Source organism: Nycticebus coucang, chromosome 21 (genome assembly GCF_027406575.1).
Source record: "Nycticebus coucang isolate mNycCou1 chromosome 21, mNycCou1.pri, whole genome shotgun sequence".
NCBI classification, from domain to species: domain Eukaryota; kingdom Metazoa; phylum Chordata; class Mammalia; order Primates; family Lorisidae; genus Nycticebus; species Nycticebus coucang.
Window position 1 is genome coordinate 45098741 of NC_069800.1, and position 20791 is coordinate 45119531.

General features: G+C 45.7%; 1 protein-coding gene across 1 annotated transcript in view; it reads left to right on the forward strand.

Annotated features, from left to right (window-relative positions):
• Window positions 1-731: 731 nt before the first annotated feature.
• The window catches only part of LBP (lipopolysaccharide binding protein), a 32612-nt gene continuing 12552 nt past the window's right edge, over window positions 732-20791 (forward strand). The window contains exons 1-12 of the mRNA XM_053574292.1: window positions 732-901; window positions 3751-3865; window positions 4959-5087; window positions 9445-9600; window positions 10218-10281; window positions 12045-12108; window positions 13538-13629; window positions 14162-14338; window positions 15638-15697; window positions 18336-18503; window positions 19658-19725; window positions 20199-20241. Of these exons, the coding sequence (XP_053430267.1) occupies window positions 778-901; window positions 3751-3865; window positions 4959-5087; window positions 9445-9600; window positions 10218-10281; window positions 12045-12108; window positions 13538-13629; window positions 14162-14338; window positions 15638-15697; window positions 18336-18503; window positions 19658-19725; window positions 20199-20241 (1260 nt within the window). The 5' untranslated portion in view covers window positions 732-777. The remainder of the gene's footprint in view (window positions 902-3750; window positions 3866-4958; window positions 5088-9444; window positions 9601-10217; window positions 10282-12044; window positions 12109-13537; window positions 13630-14161; window positions 14339-15637; window positions 15698-18335; window positions 18504-19657; window positions 19726-20198; window positions 20242-20791) is intronic.

The following is a 20791-nucleotide window of genomic DNA, read 5'->3' on the forward strand; positions in this document are numbered from 1 at the left end:
ATCTACCACATGCTGTTCAGAATTCCAGACACTGTGGATTACAAATTGTGGGTTTTCCAAAATCTTTTCAATCAACACTGCCCTAGTCAGAATTCGACAAACACCCTCCTTGTTAAAAAAGAAAGTGTTTTCTCTGCAACAGGGTTGGAAGGTGGCCAGAATGGCCACAGCTGCCCCTGTTGTGGAAGTGGAGAAAAGCCCAGGGGTTCTGGTCAGCGTTGGGGTCACACTGCTTCCCGAGGCCTCTGCTGGACCCTGGATCATCAGCAGAAACCTTACCCAGGGGCGGCCCCTGTGAGGGTGGAGGCCTGGCCTGGGGCCACCTGGCAGCTCTGAGGTGCAATTATTGCTGCTGTGGGAAATTCCCACCCCTGCAAACAGCTCCCAGCTGGGGACACCCTCAAACTGCTGCCAGAGAGTGGCACCCACGACCCCATGAGGTACCCACTGTCCTCCCCACCTGCACAGGCAGGGTCCCAGGCCCCACAGGACACAGCGGTGAGCCCCTTCCTGTCCCCAGGTCTCCTGAAGTCTGGCTCCTTCCTATTCTTAGGTCTCCACTTAGCAGGTGGCCTCCCCGGAGAGCCTGCCCTGACCCTTGTTTTGGAATGACCCCAACAGTGTCGCAAGCAGGTTCCAGTTCCCGTGCCTCCTCTTCCCGCTCTCAGGAAGCACCCTCCCTCGGGAACTGCCCCCAGCCCTTGGCTTTGGCTACTTAAGGAAGCTAGGCCCAGCCACATCTGTGGCAGTCCTGGCACAACCCACTGGGAATCCAGAATGGGGGTCTTGCCCGGGACCCTGTTGTCCATACTGCTGGGGTTGCTGCTCACATTCACCCCAGGGTCTCTGAGTGCCAACCCTGGCCTGATTGCCAGGATCACCAACAAGGGCCTGGAGTATGGTAAGAAGCTGCCACTTGTGGCCCACCCCCCTCGCCTCTGAACACAGCAGGGAGCCCACAAAGTGCCCACAGCAGGGCACTTTCCCCCAGGTGGCGCAGCCTTCTGGGTTGGGCAGGTCTGGCTGGGAGTCTGGACATTGTCATCTATCAGCTGAGTGACTTGGGCACAAGAGTGACTTGGGCACAGACTTGTGTTAGCTGAGTTCCCTGCCAGCAGACATGGACAAAAGTTGGGGTGCAAGTTGTTGATGTGGGAGACGATTCTGGGGACACTGCAGGGGAGTGAGAACATGAGATGGAGATGAGAAGGTAGCCGGGAGAGGGTGTGTTATTAAACCAGCCGCCGCCCTGGGGACTAAAGCAAGTTTGCTGGGAAAATGCTTGAAGTTTGAATGCTTTAAAGTTTGTAAACACACACCTTAAAACTAGAAGTCAGAACCATGGTCACCTCTAGAGTTAGGTAGAGACTCAGGAGGGCATGAGGGAGTCTGGGGGTGCTGGAATGTGCTATATTTTGATCCAAGTTGTGGTCACAAGGGTGTATTAAAATTAAAAAATTATAGGCTGGGCATGGTGGTTCATGCCCATAATCCTAGCAATCTGGGAGGCCGAGGTAGGTGGATCACCTGAGCTCAGAAGTTCAAGACTAGCCTGAGCAAGAGCAAGACCTCATGTCTACTAAAAATAGAAAAATTAGCCAGGGGTGGTGGCAGGTGCCTGTATTCCCAGCTACTTGGGAGGCTGAGGCAAGAGGATCTCTCAAACCCAGCCTGAGCACAAGAATAAGACTCTGCCTCAAAAAAAAACAAAACAAAAAAAATTACTTAGCACTACCTTTAAATTTAGTGCCATGAGGCACTTTATTATTTTTTCTTCTTTTTTTAATTTTGTAGGGACAAGTGGTAAGACTATTACATTCATTTTCTTTTTTTTTTTTGAGACAGAGACTTAAGCTATCACCCTGGGTAGAATGCCATGGCATCATAGCTCATAGCAACCTCAAACTTCTGGGCTCAAGCGATCCTTTTGCCTCAGCCTCCCAAGTAGCTGGGACTACCTACCCCCACCATAACACCCAAATAGTTTTTCTCTTTTTAATAGAGATGGAGTCTCACTCTTGCTCAGCTGGTCTCAAACTCCTGAGCTCAAGGGATCCTCCTATCTTAGCTTCCCAGAGTGGTAGAATTACGGGAGTGAGCCACTGTGCCCAGCCCTATTAGGGACTTTCTATATGTTGTTTCTCAATTTAAAATGATGTGTTAAAGTAAGGCTATCTTTTTAAAATATGCTGAAACAAAGCCTCAAGATTACGGCATCCAAATGGCAAGGGAGCTGGGGGATTTATACCCCACCGTGACTGATTGAAGATTCCTGGGCAGGGGGAGGTCAGCTCCCCAGCACTGTGGTCCTGCTGTGTGCACCAACTTTCCATAGTTCCCAGACAAAGAGGCTCAAAGAGGCAGACATTAGCAGCCTGGAGTCAACAGTCACTGCCTGGAAGAACTCAGGGGTATGGGTGGACACCGACTGCATGTGCTCCTCAAATTGGCTTATCTGTGAAATAGAATAACCCTCCTTCAAGTAGGGTTGTCAGGAGTTCAGACTGGCCAGAGGTAGAGAGAGAGAAATCAGGGAAGGCTTCCAGGAGGAGGTGAGTTAGAAAGACAGTGGGAATTACCCAGGGACAAGGGTCAGTGTAAGAGAGCCAGTTAGAAAGAAGTGAAAGGGAGGCCTCTGGCCATCTGTGTACATATGCCTGCCTTGGGGACAGAATCCCTCTTACCCCAGGACAAACAGCAGGTCCTATTTGTATTGAACCCCTAAATGAGGAGGGCTTGTTTTTTGTTCCTTTTCCACTCTGCAAACCTTCCATGTTTATGAAACCAAGCTTCTGAAGTAGAACATTTTGGTCCTTTCCATATTTTTTATAATATAAACCCTGCTATTCTGTTCCAGGCATTTGCTGAGTGCCTACTGTGTGCCAGGCACCAAGATACAAGTGCCTGGTACCCTCCGAGCCCCTTGTTGCTTTGCAGTTATGACACGATGCCCTGTACTCTTCATGCTACCTTAGTGAGAAAGCATTGCTGTCATTCTTATCTTTTTTTCCCCCTTAAAACAGGGTCTTGCTATGTTGCCCAGGCAGGTCTAGAACTCCTGGCCTCAAGCGATCTTCTTGCCCCAGCCTCCTAAAGTACTGGGATTACAGGCATGAGCCACCATGCCCAGCCTGTCAGATTTGACAGATGAACAAAGTGAAGGTTTGTTAGTCACCCAGCTAGGAAGATGCCAAAGGCAGGATTCTAGTCCACCAAATCCTTCCAGTTTCTTCTACACAAGCCAGATGGCACAGAGACGGGAAAGAGGACCACACACCCAAGCACATGGCACTCATGGGGAGCTGTTGGAAAGGCACTCTGTTTCTTCATCTGTAAAATGGGCACAAACCTAACAAAGCCACATGAAATGCAGGGATGCTCCCAAGTGTTCCCCATGATGCTGAGGTTCAATAACCTGTAACTATAATTCATGCTAAGGATGTCGGCCTCTCTCCCTAGGACAGGTGGGAGCCACTAAAAGGTTTAGAGCAGGCGTCCTCAAACTTTTTAAACGGGGGGCCAATTCACTGTCCCTCAGACTGTTGGAGGGCCGGACTATAGCTTAAAAAAAACACTATGAACAAATTCCTATGCACACTGCACATATCTTATTTTGAAGTAAAAAACAAAATGGGAACAAATACAATTCACACTGCTTCATGTGGCCCATGGGCCACAGTTTGAGGCGCCTTAGAGCAAGAGAGAAAGGCAGATGGACCAAGCTGATTCCCAGCCTTTTCCTTTCCATAGCGGCCAGGGAAGGGCTGCTGGCTCTACAGTCATTGCTGCACAGGACCACGCTACCCGACTTCTCCGGGGACTTCAAGATCGACCATGTCGGCCGTGGGCAGTATTCATTCCACAGGTGGGAATCTCCCTCTTCTGGGAGCCCCAAGATGGGTGGAGGCTGGAGAAGAATAGAGAGAGCGCCCCAAGTCTGGATTGACAGTGTGATAGTTCCTAGAGGGATACAGAAGGAAATTAAGGGATGGACTTAAGTTCCTCCATTCATTCATTCAGCAAGTGTTAATGAAGACCTACTGGCTGTGTGACCTGAGCCTCAGTTTTCTTCTCTATAAAGTGGGGTTGATACAGCTCCCTCCTTCAGAGGGATAATCTAAGATCCAATCTTGCCAGTGGACATAGACTAGCAAGAAAGCCCTGAAACTGTAAATATAGGAGCCCCTGTTAGAGCTGAAGTTTTACCTGGCAGATTCAGGGAGGGCTTCCCAGAGGAGGTGGCATTTGAGTCGAGTCATTAAAGGATGACCAGACTTGAGCACCTGAGCTTTTTAAAAAGATGTGAAGTGCTTTTTTGAGGGTTGGGCAATGGAGGGAGGGCAATCAGGCCCATAGCTCATTACACCCCTTCCCACTTCATTCATTCCTCCCTTCTTTTATTCAGTCCATTAACAAACATTTGTTGAGCACTTACTATGTCCCAGGCAAAGAAAATGAAACTGAAACTTGACCATTTTCCTCCACTCACAGTTGCCTTGTCAACCTTTTTCGTGTCGCGTCTCAAGGTTGCCTCTGTCTTCCCTGAATCTAATTCATCTACCTGGACGTGTTAAGAGAGGGGAGCTCAGAAGAAGGGACTCTCAGTAGGCTCCATTTAGAATGCCACCAGGGTCATGAGATTCACGGGTTCTCATCCCGAGTGTGCAAATAAGTGTGGACAATCACACCTCTTCTTCAAGGTTCTATTTCTCTCTCTATGGAAAGGGGAAAAGAATGTGTGTGACTCTGTCTGTGAGGCCTAAATGGTGCAGGAAGGTAAAGTGCTCAGCCTGGTCACATAGGTATTCCACAACTGGGGGACCTCCATAAGTGACCCAGGCCAGGTCCTGCTGGTCCAGTCGCCACCATGGTGGTGAGAGGGCTACAAACCTCGAGCAGGTCCCTGGTGAGGCTGGGACAGGCCCGACTGACACCTTCCACTGTATGTCTCTCTCCAGCCTGGACATCCACAGCTGTGACCTGCGTGGCTCCGCTCTGAGGCCCCTCCCGGACCACGGCTTGAGTCTCAGCATCTCTGACTCCTCCATCCGTATCAAGGGCAGGTGGAAGGTGCGCAAGGCATTCCTGTAAGTTGATGCTGCTCCCTGACTGCCAAGCCCTTGGCCATTAGCTCTGTCTCTTCCTCCTTGGGTCCAAGTGTTTCCAGCTCATCAGAAAATCCTCATGATGGACAGATGGAGCCCAAGCCCAGAGGCAGTCTGGGGTTTGAGTTCTGGCTCTGGGATGAGTCCCTTTCTCTAAGTCTCCACTTCCTCATATCCTGAGGGGGACAGGCCTGCTTCCCTGCTGGGGTCATGGGTGAAGCAAATTCGACATATTGTGTCTCCTTGGTTTGCTTCCCACAGAAGCAGACCCCACGACAAGAATTCCAATGCAAGTACTTGATGATCTGGAAGTGAGACATTCACAGGGGCGTGGGGCATCAGGGCAGGACGTCAGCCTGATGGGCAAGAAAAGTGCAGTCTCCCTGGGGAGCTCCGAGGACAGTGGAGAGCATGCCTTTGGCTTTGCCAGCTCTGCCATTTGCCCTCTTTCCTGTTTGCCCTTGGTCAAGGACTGCTTCCAGTGTACAAACTCTGCACTCTGAACGGCTCTGACTTCAGAGGCATTTGTATGGAAGCCCACTGGCCACCTTAAGCAGAAACATATTTTCTCACAGAAACATATTTTCTCACAGGTAGAGGGCCAAGATCAACGTGTCAGTAGGCCTGGCGTCCTCTGAGGCTTCCCTCCTTGGCTTGCAGACACCCTCCCTCTTGCCATGTCCTCACATCTTTCCTCCGCTCTCTGGAAACCCTCTATGTGCTAATCTTATGTCCTAATCTCCTCTTTTATTTTATTTTATTTTTTTGAAACTATCCTACTGTGTTGCCCTGGGTAGACTGCCATGGCGTCACAGCTTACAGCAACCTCAAACTCTTAGGCTTAAGTGATTCTCTTGTCTCAGCCTTCCAAGTAGCTGGGATTACAGGTGCCCGCCACAACGCCCAGCTATTTTTTTGTTGTAGTTGTCATTGTTGTTTGGCAGGCCCGGGCAGCCCCGGGCATGTGGCTGGCGCCCTAGCCACTGAGCTACAGGTGCCGTAACCTCCCCTTCGTTTAAGGACACCAATCAGATCATTTTGGACCCACCTTAATGGTCTCATTTTAATTTAATCTTTTTTTAAAAGGCTTATCTCCAAATACAGTTACATTCTGAAATACTGGGGGTGAGGTCTTCAACATAGAATTTTGGCAGGGTGGGGGGGTGACAATTCAGCCCGTAAGAGAAGGATTGGCCAATCTCTGCCGAGTGACCTGACCATGTTCATCATGCTTTAGACCCGCACAGTCTGATGTAATAGCTGCTGACCACATGTCTTTACTGGTACTGCTACTATTGGTGAAACACCAGATTTGAAGATTTAGTACAAAAGAAGAACACAAATCTCATTAATAATTTGTACGTGTACACATATGTGTATATGTATGAGACAGAGTCTCACTCTGTTGCCCAGACTAGAGTGCCATGGTATCAACCTAGCCCTCAGCAATCTCAAACTTCTGGGCCCAAGTGATCCTCCTGTCTCAGCCTCCTGAGTAGTTGGGACTACAAGTGCCCACCATGATACCCAGCTAATTTTTCTATTTTTCGTAGAGTTGAGGTCCCACTCTTGCTCAGGCTGGTCTTGAACTCCTGAGCTCAAGGGATCCTCCCACTTTGGCCTGTCAGAGTGTGAAGATTATAACCAAACCCGCCTCTCATTAATAATTTTGATATTGAGGCTGGGTGTGGTGGCTCACACCTGTAATCCTAGCACTCTGGGAGGCTGCAGTGGGCACCTGTAGTCCCAGCTACTTGGGAGGCTGAGGCAAGAGGGTCACTTGAGCTCAGAAGTGTGAGGTTGCTGTGGTCTGTGATGCCACAGCATGCTAGCCTGTGGGCAACAGAGTGAGACTCTGTCTCAATAATAATAATAATAATTTTGATATTGATTACATATTGAAAGGATTATATGCATATTGCTAAAATTAATTTCAGGTCTTTTTGCCTTTTAATATGGCTTTGAGAAAATTTAAAATCACATACATGTGGGGGCAAGACATGATTGCAAGAGGGACTTTACCTAACAAATGCAATCAGTGTAACCTGGCTTATTGTACCCTCAATGAATCCCCAATAAAAAATAAAATAAAATAAAATCACATACATGGCTCACATTCTATTTCTACTGGACAGTGCTACCTTAGAAAGATGCCCAATACTGAAGTCCCCTGAATGTGTGCAGTCACTCTAATTTTTTTTATTTTTTTTTAAACTTACTCCTTGAACTTCTTTTTTTTTTTTTTTTTCCCTGCAGCTTTTGGCCAGGGCTGGGTTTGAACTCGCCACCTCCAGCATATGGGGCTGGCGCCTTACTCCATTGAGCCACAGGCACCACCCTACTCCTTGAACTTTAATAAGTGCATTCATTCTATTTTTATGAAAATAATCAGGCCACACTCTTTTGCCCTGGCTCTTGTCACTGAAGTACCTTAAAAATCTCTATAAAAGCTTATGAAGATTGACTTCTTTCTTTCTTTTTTTTTCTTAATAAGGCCCAGGTGAGGCTCAAACTTGCCACCCCTGGTGTGCAGGCCGGTGTGCTAACCACTGAGCATAGTGGCCAACTTTTTTTTTTTTTTTTTTAAGCCATTGAATTTGTGGTAATTTTTAACCTTTTTAAAATGTAATTTCTTTAATTGATGTGAAATTCATATAATGTAATATTGACCATTTAAAGGATATGATCCCAGGGGCGGTGCCCGTAGCTCAGTCGGTAAGGCACCGGCCCCATATACCGAGGGTGGAGGGTTCAAACCTGGCCCCTGCCAAACTGCAACAAAAAAATAGCCAGGCATTGTGGTAGGCACCTGTGGTCCCAGCTACTCGGGAGGCTGAAGCAAGAGAATCGCTTAAGCCCGGGAGCTGGAGGTTGCTGTGAGCTGTGTGACGCCACAGCACTCTACCAAGGGTCATAAAGTGAGACTCTGTCTCTACAAAAAAAATAAAAAATTAAAAAAATTAAAAAAAGGGATACGATCCCATGGCATTTAGTCATTCACAGTGTTTTGCAACAACTGCCTCTATCTAGTTGCAAAACATTTTCATCACCCCAAAAGAAAACTCCACACCCCTTAAATAGTCACTCCTTTCTCTGCCTCAGCCCCAGGCAACCACCAATCTGCATTGTATCTCTATGGATGTACCTATTCTGGAGATTGCATGTAAACAGGATCACTCAGATATGTGATATTTCGTGTCTAGCCTCTTGCACTTAGCATAATACTTTTTTTTGTCTTTGAGATAGAGTCTCACGCTGTTGCCCTGGGTAGAGTGCCATGGCATCATCATAACTCACAGCAACCTCAAACTCTTGGGCTCAAGTGATCCTCTTGCCTCAGTTTTTCTATTTTTAGTAGAGATGGGGTCTCACTGGTCCAGCGACGTTACAGCACACATTAGTGCTCCATTCCTTGTGGGGGATGGGTTCCATTTCGTCATATGGATAGACCACGTCTTCCCTCATTGTTTTCAAAGGTTGTATAGCATTGGTGCCAACTTACCCAACCCCCCACTACTAGTGGGTGTTTAGATTGTTTCTTCATTTTTTTCCTATTACCCATGATTCTTCAGTGAGCTGCCTCCCTCCTCTATCTTGGCAGGAAGAGCCACAAGATAAAATTTTAGAAGTCAAATTGTTGGGCCAAAGAGTGAGTATGTGTGTGCGTGTGTGTGTGTGTGTGTGTGTGTGTTCAAATTAGGATAAGTCCCACCAATTTGTATTTCAAAAAGATTATGTGGGTCTCCCAAACACAGTGTCTGGAACTTCCATTTACTCAAATATTCACTGGCACTCGGTATTAAAACATCAAACATCTTATCAATCTGATAGGCGAAAACTGGCATCACTGTTTCCATTTTTAGTCATTTTTATATGCTTATTTGCCACCGCACTTCCTATTCGTATCTCTGATTAATTTATTTTAGGTCGTTTTGTCCTTTTCTTGCTAACTTTAATCGGCTTGTTCTTTGTATAATAAAATTAGCCCATACATTAAGGAAAATAGCTCTTTGGGTATCCCATGATGAAATTATTTTGTTTTTCTTCATGATGGCATTTTTGTCCCCCGAAGTTTTAATTTTCTGTGCTGGCAAGTTTATCAACTGTTTCCTTTATGGCTTATGAGACTTGGCTCTTGCCTGGAAATGACTTCACCCATCCCTGACTATGAATACTGCATCTAAGCTTTCTTCTAGATCTTTTATGACCTTATTTCCTGTTCTTAAATCTTTACTCAGCTCCACTTATTTTGGAATCAGAACTGAGCTTTACTCTTTCCCCTCAAATTGTGGCAGACCCTGTTCTATGAATCAACCATGGCTTCTCTGATCTCCTATAGGAAACTACAAAACTCCTTTGACCTCAGTGTCAAGGGCATCACGATTTCCGTTGATCTCCAGTTGGGCAGTGAGCCCTCGGGGAGGCCCACGGTTACGACCTCCAGTTGCAGTGGCCACATCCGTGATGTGGACGTGGACATATCAGGAGGTTTGAGGTAAGTCGCCATAGGGACACTGCCAGCTTGACCGCTGGTTACAATCCCCAGCCCCCCTAGCCCTCTGCCTGGCCTTGATAATTGTAAGGACCCAGGTGGAAGGCACACATGATGATCATTCTTTGGGGACCATGTCGAGATGAACAGATGCAGATATTGGTATATCATTTCCACAAAAAAATAAACTTCAGAGGGCCTTTGTCTGGTAAATGAAATTTGGCTATTGGAAGAAAACAAAAGTTTTGGCTAACGGAAACTTTATGAAAAATATTCAAGTTGAAAAAAGAGAAAAAAAAAAGTCTTGGGCAGTCATTTCATCTCTTTGAGTCTCAGCTTCCTTGTTTAGAAAATGTGGATTCTCAAGCCCCTCCCCATATCTACTGCCAGTGACGGGGTGTAGCAGGTGGCTGGGAAGCCGAGGGCACAGAATAAGGATGGGTGTGCCGAGATTCTGCCTTTACTTCCCCCGCAGGATTCTGGGGCACAGCAGGGGCCAGGACGGGGTGGGGAGGACTCCCTTTGGAGCCTGGCCTGGCTGAGGGTCAGGGACTGACTTTCTGTACTGCCCCCAAGTTCAGTGGCAGACAGCTAACTGCCCTCTGTGCTCCTCTCCCCAGGTGGCTACTGAATCTCTTCCACAATCAGATTGAGTCCAAGTTCCGGGGAGTGTTGGAAAGAAAGGTAAGAAGGTCTAAGCTGCCGGGCATTCACTGAGCCTGGTGAGGGCTAGATGGAAGACCCACTGACCTCCAGCCCTGGACAGGGCTATGGCAGCTGATTTGGACATACTTGTGCCCAAGGCTGAGAGAGGATCAATCATTTCCCCAGGCCATGGAGCTTGTGTGGGGCAAAGGTGGGAGCAAATCTCAGTTGTCTGGACTCCAAGTCCATTCAGTTAACAGAAATGGTCAGGTGCCTGGCCAAGAGTCAAATGGCAGGAGCCAAACACAGACTCCAGCCCCTCCCCCTGCTCAGCCCTGCTCATTGCCCCAGATTGCCCTGCATTGCACAAAGGCTAAAAAAGTAAACCATTAGGTGGGTGCCTGCCAGAGACCAGGCAGCTAACTTCATGGGCCCCCAGCAAGCTCATGACCACTTCCCCTGCATGAGTAGGCAACCACACTTGGCCAGATTTTCCTGTTTTTAAAAATAATGTGAAATTTCCAGATTTTGCAGACTTTGCAATCTTTGGCTAAAAAAAAAAAGGAAGAAGAAGATTTATGTTAGTTTTTCAATTCCACAAAACACTCATTTCACCTCCAAACCTCATTTCTAAGATATGCTACACCCAGCTGGAGCTGTGTCTATAGCAATGACTGTGTGGGAGAAAGTGGTGAAGGAGGAGAGGGAACACACACACACACATACACACACACACAGTTCCTTGCACAATAGGTGGTAGCTGGTTAACAAAAAGAGCTATTGAAAGGCAGCCCACACATACTTACGAATGAACCCAAATATTTTAAGACACAACAAATGCAATTCAGTTTTTGTCTTTTGATGTAGGGCCTCGAACTATTTTTGGAAGACAGTTTCTTGGTTGACATTGCCTTTGGTCTTTCCTGAATAAACATTGGTCTGCTACAAGTTCTAGCTCAGGTTTCTTTAGCTACAACGAGAATTTGAAGACACCTACAAAGCCACAAAGTGCAAAATCCTTCCAGATTTTTATGATTTTTTTTCCTCCTAAGTTTTTCTTGTTTGTTTTGTCCAAACTGAAAAGGGCTTTATTAATTTAAAGCATCTCACCTTTCCAGAGTATTTATCCTAGGCTTTTGTAAAAATGACTCTTTTCTTAGTTATATGGCATTGATTTACAAATTGAATAATTTCAGTGATTATAAGAGCAAATACAGCAAACAGGATTGGAAAGGCTCATTTCCTTCTCTTGAGAAGCCAGTAACTCATCTGGTGGCTGCAGTTAACGTGTGAGTAGACCACACCCACCAGCTTTCGGTCTTCCACAGGCACCAGAGGGAAAGGGGAATATTGATCAATCCAATCAAACCTGTTAAGTGACGACCATTAGGAAGTATCTACGTCACCTATATGTTTATTTGGGTGACAATGTCTAGTTACTCTCTAGTTCTGGTATTAAACTCTAAATTCTTGGAGGCCAGGACCACCCAAAGGAAAACATCTTTAATGGTAGTTTCAAAGCAGTGTCTCCAGGCAATCAGTGAATACCTAGCTCAGATGTCCAGCTTTGGGAAAGACTTTGAAAAATCCTTTCAGACCCTATTGGGGTCCACATGGAGACCTATATTTTTTGATCATTTCTATTTCCTTGGTACCTGGCATGTGATAAGCACTTACAAATATTTGTAGAATCAGTGATTCCCAAGCAAACATGAAAACAATGTGACTGAAGTGACAAGCACAGTGCCATACCAAAGGTGAGGACTCTCTCAGGCTTTCTCTTCCCATTTTTTTTTTTTCAGATTTGTGAAATCATCCAGAAATCAGTAACCTCCGACCTACAGCCTTATCTCCAAACTTTGCCAGGTAGAGTGCACTGAACACCTTGAGACACTTTATTTCTATTATTTTTACAAGAGCATATATTACCTTATAAAATAGCAAATGAGTCAGAAGTGTAGAAAAAGTAAAAATTAAAAGTCCCAGGCTGGGCACGGTGGTTGATGCCTATAATCCTAGCACTTTGGGAGACCAATGCTAGAGGACTGCTTGAGGCCAGGAGTTTGAGACCAGCCTGAGAAACAGCAACATCTATCTCTACAAAAACATTAAAAATTTATCCAGGAGTGGTGATGCCTGTAATCCCAGTTGCTTGAGAGGCTGAGGCAGGGAGGATCACTTGGGCTAATGTGCTGGAGGTTGCAGTGAGCTATGATGGTGCTCCTGCACTCTAGCCAGGGCGAAGGAGTGAGACTCTGTCTCAGGAAAAAAAAAAAAAAAGGGTGGGGGAGCCCTTTTTTTCTCCAACTTTTCTCCCAAGAGGTGATCTCTGCTGTGAGGAGAGTATCTTTTCAAATATTTTCTTTGCTTATACAACAATAAATATATAGAAGCAGATGAATATAAATAGATAACTATGCATTCATATGCTTCTTTGCTTCTAGCAGCGAAGATTAGTTTTGCACTTCGTACATGAATGGAATCAGACAGTATTTTGAGTCTTTTTTTCAAAAGTCCAAGGCTTTCTTTGTTCAACATCAAGTTAGGAGGTCGATCCATATTCCTGTATACATATGTATAGTGTAGTTGATTCCTTCTTGCTGTGCATTCCATGATGGAGCTGTCCCCGCATTGTCCCTTCTACTGTTTTGTTTAGTGTTGTTTTTTTGAGACAGAGTTTCACTTTGTCACCCTTGGTAGAGTGCCATGGCATCATAGCTCATAGCAACCTCAAACTCTTGGGTCCGTTACATTTGGAGGGACAGTCCCTGACAAATTGTCTGAGATGCTCTCTGGTACCCTGGCTCGCAAGCCCCGTGTGGTTACTATTGACACCCCTTTGCCTGAGATCAAGGCTGGTACAGCCGGCCCAATACACAGGACGTAGAACACTTGTTCACCCAGGGCTTTGGAGGGGAGTGTCTTAGACGCCTGGCCTTACTTGTTACTTGGTTCAGCATGCAGCTCTAGGTGTGACTAGAGGCATGAAGACCCAGGGCTGACCCGAGCCCCTCCTGGTGTGCATCACCCTGACAACTGCTTAGGCCCTAGGCTGAGCTTAACAATAGTGATTGTTAACTCACCAGGTTCCAATAAGGGACTACCCACATAGTCTCTTTTATAAAGAATTAGTTCTTTGACCCAGAGCTGTGCTAGGTAGAAAGAATGTTTAGGCAGAGGGATAGGGGCCTCTGGTGAAAGTCATAGCAAGTGCAAGTCAGCCAGAGCCCTCACCCCTTCTCCATCACCCAAAGGCTGCACCCATCTCCTAATTCTTCCCGTCTCTTCTTCACAGTCACAGTAGAGATTGACAATTCCATTGGCATTGACTACAGTTTAGTGGATGCACCTCGGGCCACATCCCAGATGCTGGATGTGTCATTTAAGGTAAGTATCCCGGAGCAGAGGCCCAGGTCGGCCCCACCCCAGTAAGCCATTCCCTCAGGGTCAGCTCATTCCTGGAGCCACCTGTCCCTCTACCTTCAGATCTGTTCTCATCTCCCAGTGCTTCCTTCTGTGTTGAGAACAGGACCATATGGAGTGCTGGGAACCGTTCCCAGAGCTGGGCTTTTCCCACAGGCGTCTCACGACCCGTAGGAATTAAACACTTGCCCTCCAATCCCCTTTCCTCCTCTGCCTTGCTCCTTATGAAGGAGCGATCAACCAGAGCTGGCCCTTGGTGCTGTAGAGGGGTCGGCCAGTTTTTCCTGTGGCTACTCTGTGTATTCTAAAGCTTCTGGGAAACTTTTCATTAGGACACACAACTCTTTGATGGAAAAGAAAATGTATTTAATGGTGGAGTTTCAGGCAGTGTCCCCAACCAGTGTCTTTCACCAGGCTGAGTAGGTGACTACCTAGCTCAGAAGTCCAGCCACAGGATAGACTGAAAAGTCCAATCGGACCCTGTTTCTTTCTCCAGGGTGAAATTTTTCATCTTGATCACCCTTCCTCAGCTGCCTTCCTTGCTCCAGCCATGAGCCCTCCCAAGGACCACGACAAAATGGTCTACTTTGCCATCTCGGATTGCGTCTTCAATACCGCCAGCCTGGTTTATCACGAGGCAGGGGAGCTGAGCTTCTCCATCACAAAGGACATGGTGAGGATGGTGGCAAATGACAGCATAACCCATCCTTCCCTATTTCTTTCCTTTCCACTCCCATTTACACCTGTAAAATAGTAAGTTATCAACTAAGAAAAAAATCAAAATCAGAAAAAATATGTTAGCACAGTCTGCCTTTTTGTTTTGGCTAACGGGAAGCTCCAACCCAAAGTTCTTTCTCCCCTATAACAACTGTGGAAGACTTTGAAGCTTGCTCGTCTATATTGCGCTTTTTTCCTAGTATAGACTTGTTATTCTAATTCACATTTTCTTTCATGCTGATGATTTATGGAGGTTTATTTAAAAATATTTTAGTGAATGAGGCAGAATAACAGATATACTGATAAATGCAGAAAGGTACATAGGAAAAGAAATAAAGACTAAGTGAAAAGTCATGATTATGAAGACACTGGGCTCACAAATCAATTTTTTATTAATCTTAAACCCGTCTAGGAACTCCCTTGAGCCTAAGTGAAAAGGGTATATGATTAAGTGATTTATGGTTAAGAAAAAAAAAGGAGGGATAAAGTCTTCCTAACACTTATCTCAACTGTTTCAAATGGGGATTTGTGAAAGGGAGACTGAATTTTATAGTGGATCATATCTTTAATATTTCCCCAGTTTCTTTAGTAGAGTTCTCATGAATGATGACAGGATGATGGGAAAAACACAGTGAGGTCCAACTTGGATGGTTTGGCTTACCCTAGTTTAAACTGGGTGCCAGCCATATCATAGATGGAGGAAGTGACCTTAAAAGAGGTCCCACACCTGCACAGGTGTTATCATGTTCAATTTACCCACCCACCTGTAGCACGGGCCTCCTTGTCAGTGGCTGGGATGATAACAGCATGTTTCATGAAGCACTCACATGCCAGGCTGTGCTAGATGCTCGTTAGCCCTCACAATGGCCTGAAGGCGGGAACTATTGTTATCCCCATTTAACAATAGCTATTGTTATTCCTCATTTATAGATGAGGAAGTTGAGACTCAGGGGAATAAAAGGACTGGCCTGAGATCACACAGTGACACAGCCAGGACCCAAACCTAGGGTCCTGCAAACCTCATCCTTGCAGACCCTCTCTATGGGGTCTACACATCACCTCTACCCAAAGAGCACAGCCAGGACCCCGGGGACTCATGAACTCTGCTCATGGTGAATGAAGGACATGCATCTCATCACTGCTAAGGTCACCAGGCAGCTGAGAAGTCACAGTCTTGAACATTCCCCCAGCTCCCCAGTTTCTCTTCAGCTCTGGTGGGAGCACTTTAAAATTACTTTGTGTCTCTTTGCTGCAGATTCCACCTGACTCTCCCATCCAGCTGACCACCAAGTCCTTCCGAGTCTTTACTTCTCGGGTAAGGAGACTCTCAGCCCTCCGGGGATGCAGACCAAGCCCATTGAATTTCAGAAGTTTCTGTTTAAGTTCATTACATTCAGGCAGGGTGTGGTGGCCCACGCCTACAATTCTAGCGCTCCTAGTTCAAACAGGTGGATTGCTTGAGCTCAGCAGTTGAGACCAGCCTGAGCATGAGTGAGATCGCATCTCTACTAAAAATAGAAAAACTAGCCAGGCATTGTGGTGGGTGCCTATAGTCCCAGCTACTCAGGAGGCTGAAGCAGGAGGATCGCTTGGGCCCAAGAGTTTGAAGTTGCTGTGAGCTATGATGGTGCCACGGCACTCTGCCTAGGGCAACAGAGTGAGACTGTCTCAAAAAAAAAAGAAACAAACAAACAAAACAAAAAAACTTTTGCATTCCTCTCAGAATCAGAACTGCAAGAATGAGACCCTCAGTGAAGGCAAAGGTCCTTCAGGCTTTGGGGCTGATTTCAAACTCCTGAATGACAGAAGCCAGAGCCCATGTCTCCTGGGACCACAATGCGTCCTGTCTTTTATTGGTGCTGTCTAAGGATCCCAAGGAATGCTGTCATGTGGCATAAAGTGCACCCTAATTCATAACATGTTACAATTACACAGGGTTTACTAGGGGCCGGGCCTATTTTTGGTGTTTTATAAAAATTATTTTTTGAATGGGTAATGAATTCTCATGGTTCAACATTTAAAAGACATAAGATGTTATAGAATGGAAAGTCCCCCGTTCACTCCTGAGCCCTATCAACCCAGCCCCCCTACTACGATTTGTGCATATCCTTCTGGTGATACTTGTGTGTACACAGAGTGTGCATTTCTTATCCAAAATGCTTGGGACCAGAAGAGTTTTGGATTTCAAATTGTTTCAGATTTCAGATATTTGTATTAGGGATACTCAACTTCTACAGCAAATGTTGTACCTCTTTCTCCATTTTTCGGTCTTAGTGTTTTGGGTGTTTTTATTTGTTTGTTTTTTAAGAGATAGGATCTCATTCTGTTGCCCAGGCTGGAATGCAATGGCAGCATCATAGCTCACTGTAACCTCAAACTCCGGTTTCAAGAGGTCCTCCCACCTCAGCCTCCTGAGTAGCTGGGAGTAGAGGCGCCCACTGCCATGCCAGCTAATTTTTAAAATTTTTTGGTAGAGATTATATTGCCCAGGATGACCTCAAGCAATCCTCCCACCTCGGCCTCCCAAAGTGCCAGGTATTTTTATACAAATATTATTTGGCATTTTATGCCTTCTCCCCACTCTTACTGTACCTGAGAGATCATTCCATATGGATAGATAAAGAACTTCCTCAGTCTTTCTCCCCTGGGTGTCCCATCTGCTGTTGTAGGGATTTACCACAGCTTGTTTCACCAGGTCCCTATGGAAAAACATGTAGGTTGTTCCTAATCTTTTGCACCCTCAGTGTTGCAGTGAGTAACCTGGTGAGCTCCATCATGCTGGGCTAACCTCTTCATGTGCACCTTCTCATGTATCCTACAGAAATTCACAGTCCTCTCCCCAAACCTCTGAGTCCCCCAAGATGCAGCTCAGATAGGCGATAGTATGTAACATACCTTGCAGAAGGCTTACAGAAGGCTGAGGGGGGATTGCAATGGTGGGGAAAATTTTAAACTATTACTCTGTAGTGTCTGGGTCATGCCCTTCCATGAGGCGACCCCTACAAGCCCTTTCTCTCCCTAGAGCCCCACTCTCAGCTGGCCCTGCCACCGCCATGTTGTCCCAGCCAACCTTGGAGCACCTTGGTCACACCCTGGCTCCAGCAATGCTTTCCCACCTCACCCCCTCAAGAAAAGGAAACTCCTCTTCCCCCTTCTTGCCTGCAGAATAATCAACCTGGCAGAAAAGCAACTCTGTCCACCTTCTTAGTAAAGCAGTTTTCCTCCTCAACCTTCCAAACTTCTTCCTTCTAGAATAGGATGTAGATTTTACAGAACCAAAAGGCTCATGGGAGTCTTGTTCTTCTGCCAATTCCTCCCCTCAAAAAAGAATATTCTTGCTCCAAATTAAATTCTGTACCTACCTCTAGTTAAACAGAAAATTTCTAGCATTTTTGAAATAGTAGGATCTAATTGTGTCATGTTTCAAAAACCTCTGGTGTCTGATCTCAGCATGCATGGTTACCAGCATGAGGGCATGGAAAAACAATAGCTCTCACCCCTTGCCTAAGGAGGGGTGGGGAGTGAAAATATTGGCCTGACCTTTCTGGAGGAGAATTTGGCCATGCCTGCCAAAAGCTTTATACGCAATACTACCCTTTGACTCAGCAATGCCACCTCTAGGAGCGTTTTCCTGGAAATAATACCAAAGGTACTCAGGGGTGTGGTTATTCTAATGACAAAACCTTGGAGCAACTTAATACCCAGTAGGGTCAGACCAATAGCAACACCTGTGCACAGCCAATACAATGCAGCCATGAAACAGATGCCGCAGACTCTGCGTGTCAGATGTAGAAAGATGTCCAGTTGTGCTGTTAACAGAAAAGGCACAGAACATTCTGTGAGAAACAAAATCAACCAAAAGCCTTCCGAGTTTTATCTGACTCCCTCAGGACTCTCCTGGCAAGACCTGCATATTTTCTTCTCTTGATGTTATCTCCTAATTCTGTTCCCAGTTAGCCAGGCTGTACCCCAACATGGACATGGAGGTCCAGGGAGCAGTGACCTCTGCGCCACTCCTGAACTTCAGCCCTGGGAATCTGTCCTTGGCCCCCCATATGGAGATTGAGGGCTTCGTGCTCCTGCCCAGCTCCACCAGGGAGTCTGTTTTCCGGCTCAGTGTGGTAAGGTTCAGAGTGTTTGCAAATGCTGTTCCCTTTTTCTACATGCTTTTCTCCCCACTTACTACCTGACTTATCTACCTTATGCCTCTTGCCATTCTTTTTTCTTAAAGGACCCCATTATCTTTCTTCATAGTGTTTACTACAAAGATACTTACTTAGCTGCTTGCAAAATCATGTTTAATGTATGTATCTCCAACTACATAAGTCTGGGCTATTGTGGGCGTGGAGGAGGCAGGTATAGACCTCTTGGTCTTGTTTGCTCTGCTCTGAGCTATATTCCCTGAAGACTGCATTTCCATAGCCTATGGGAGGTACTATCAGGAGAATGAAGGACAGGAGGAAGGATGAAGCCAGAGTATCTTTACCTCTCCCTTTGCCATGGGCAGAGGCTCCAGCAGTGACTGTGTCTCTCTGTGGTGACTCCCATAATCCCAACTCCACTCTGTTTCTCTAGTCCTGGGCTGAAAGCAGCCTTCCATCTCTGCCAATCTCTGAGTGGCCTCACCAACTCTTTTCTGGCTTCTCAGCAGTTTCATCACTTGTGTTATTCCCTGTATTAAATTCCCTCTGCATTAAATGTTGAGTGTGGATTTTTCTTTCTTGATAGAGCCTGTCTAATAGAGAAGGGATTTGGGGTCCTTTGAGGGCCCTGCTCACAGGATGGAGAACATTGCTCTCTTGTTTCTTGACTTTTGAAACTCAGCAAGTCACATCTCTAGAAGAACAATTCCTCCTAGATGCTATATCTGTAATTTAAAATGGTTGTTACTGTTAACTAAAATTGTTTTTTTGTATTAATATGTTTTAAATTAAAATATTATTGTTATTATTTCTAGAGCCCTGAGGCCTAGAAATCTTGGCCCTGAGATAGCTAAAAATGATCCATTTTAGAGTTCACCAGGGATAGGTACTCTAGACGTTCTCTTGGTAGTCTTTTCAAAATTTAACTGCCATTGTAGGCAGAAATTTGAAGTAAGAGTGTTCAAGTCCAAGTTCAAACATTTAGTGAGCACTTACAATGAGCCTCCTGAGAGCCTAGTGGGCAAATTTCCTGCTTTAACTGTTCAGAGGAGACAGCTGGTCCTCCTCACTGTCCTTCCTGTACATGACAACTTCCATCATTTAGACCTGTTTCCTTCTATGGGCATTTCTAGGTCACTAACGTGTCCATCGAATTGACCTTCAACACCAGCAAGATCAGTGGGGTCCTGAAGCCAGGAAAGTAAGTTGGCCTCCTGCATACATGGGGGTGCTCAGCTGGGCTATGTCTGCACCCCACAGCCAGGGGTGGGGGCATGATGAGATCCTCCTGTCCATGTGGGGGTCCCCCCATTTGGAAAGGATGCTTAAATTTCACCCCAGTTGGCTCAATTCATTTTCCTCACTGGTCCTGTCCCCCAAATTTTCAAGTTTCTAAAGAACATACTAATGCTGTGTTTTCTTAATCTATGAATGTCAAACATAGCTACTTTAACTTCCTGAAATGATAAATATTGAGATCTTCTACACTGCCTCACCTGCTCTCTGATAGTCTTCCCAGTATCATTGCATCATTGGTTTTAGTTACTCAATCCCATCTCTCTCACTCCCACCTTCTAAAGCCAGTGCCACCTAATTTTTGCTGATTCCTACATTGGTTAAGACTTCCCATGGGTCCAATGCCCACATCACTGAATCTTCTCTGATCCATTATAGGGTACAAGTGGAGCTGAAGGAATCCAAAGTTGGAGGATTCAATGTAAGTTATTGTTTTTATTTATGACATGATTAGAATGATTAGAATATCAATTTAAGGTGTGTCTTAAGCAATTGCTATGGCTCCTATAACAGGAAACATAAAAGGTGACAAGCTGATTGCTGACCTATGGACGTGCAGAAGCTCTCAAGAGCTTAAGACATGGGACTAAGGAGCAGTTATATCCTAATATGAGACAACATATAATTAAGTCATTTATTGAACAGAATTCTTTTAGCTGCAAGGAACAAAAAGGCTACCTCGAATTGTCTTAAGCCAAGAGGAGGAATGTATAGGATTATATAACTAAAAAATAAAAAGTAACCAGAAAACTAAGACTGGAGGTTTCAGGCAGAGCTATGTCCAAGGGCTCAAATTAGTGTACCAAAAGTGTCCACCTCTCTGCTCTACCTTCAGGAGGCTCTTCAATTGGCTGGCAAACTTAAGAGTTTCCTATAGTCTCATTAAAAAGAAACGAAAAAACAACAAAACCCTCTGTGCTATCTGTGCCAGCTCTCATTGAACTAATCGTAGTCACGTGCCCATTCTTAAG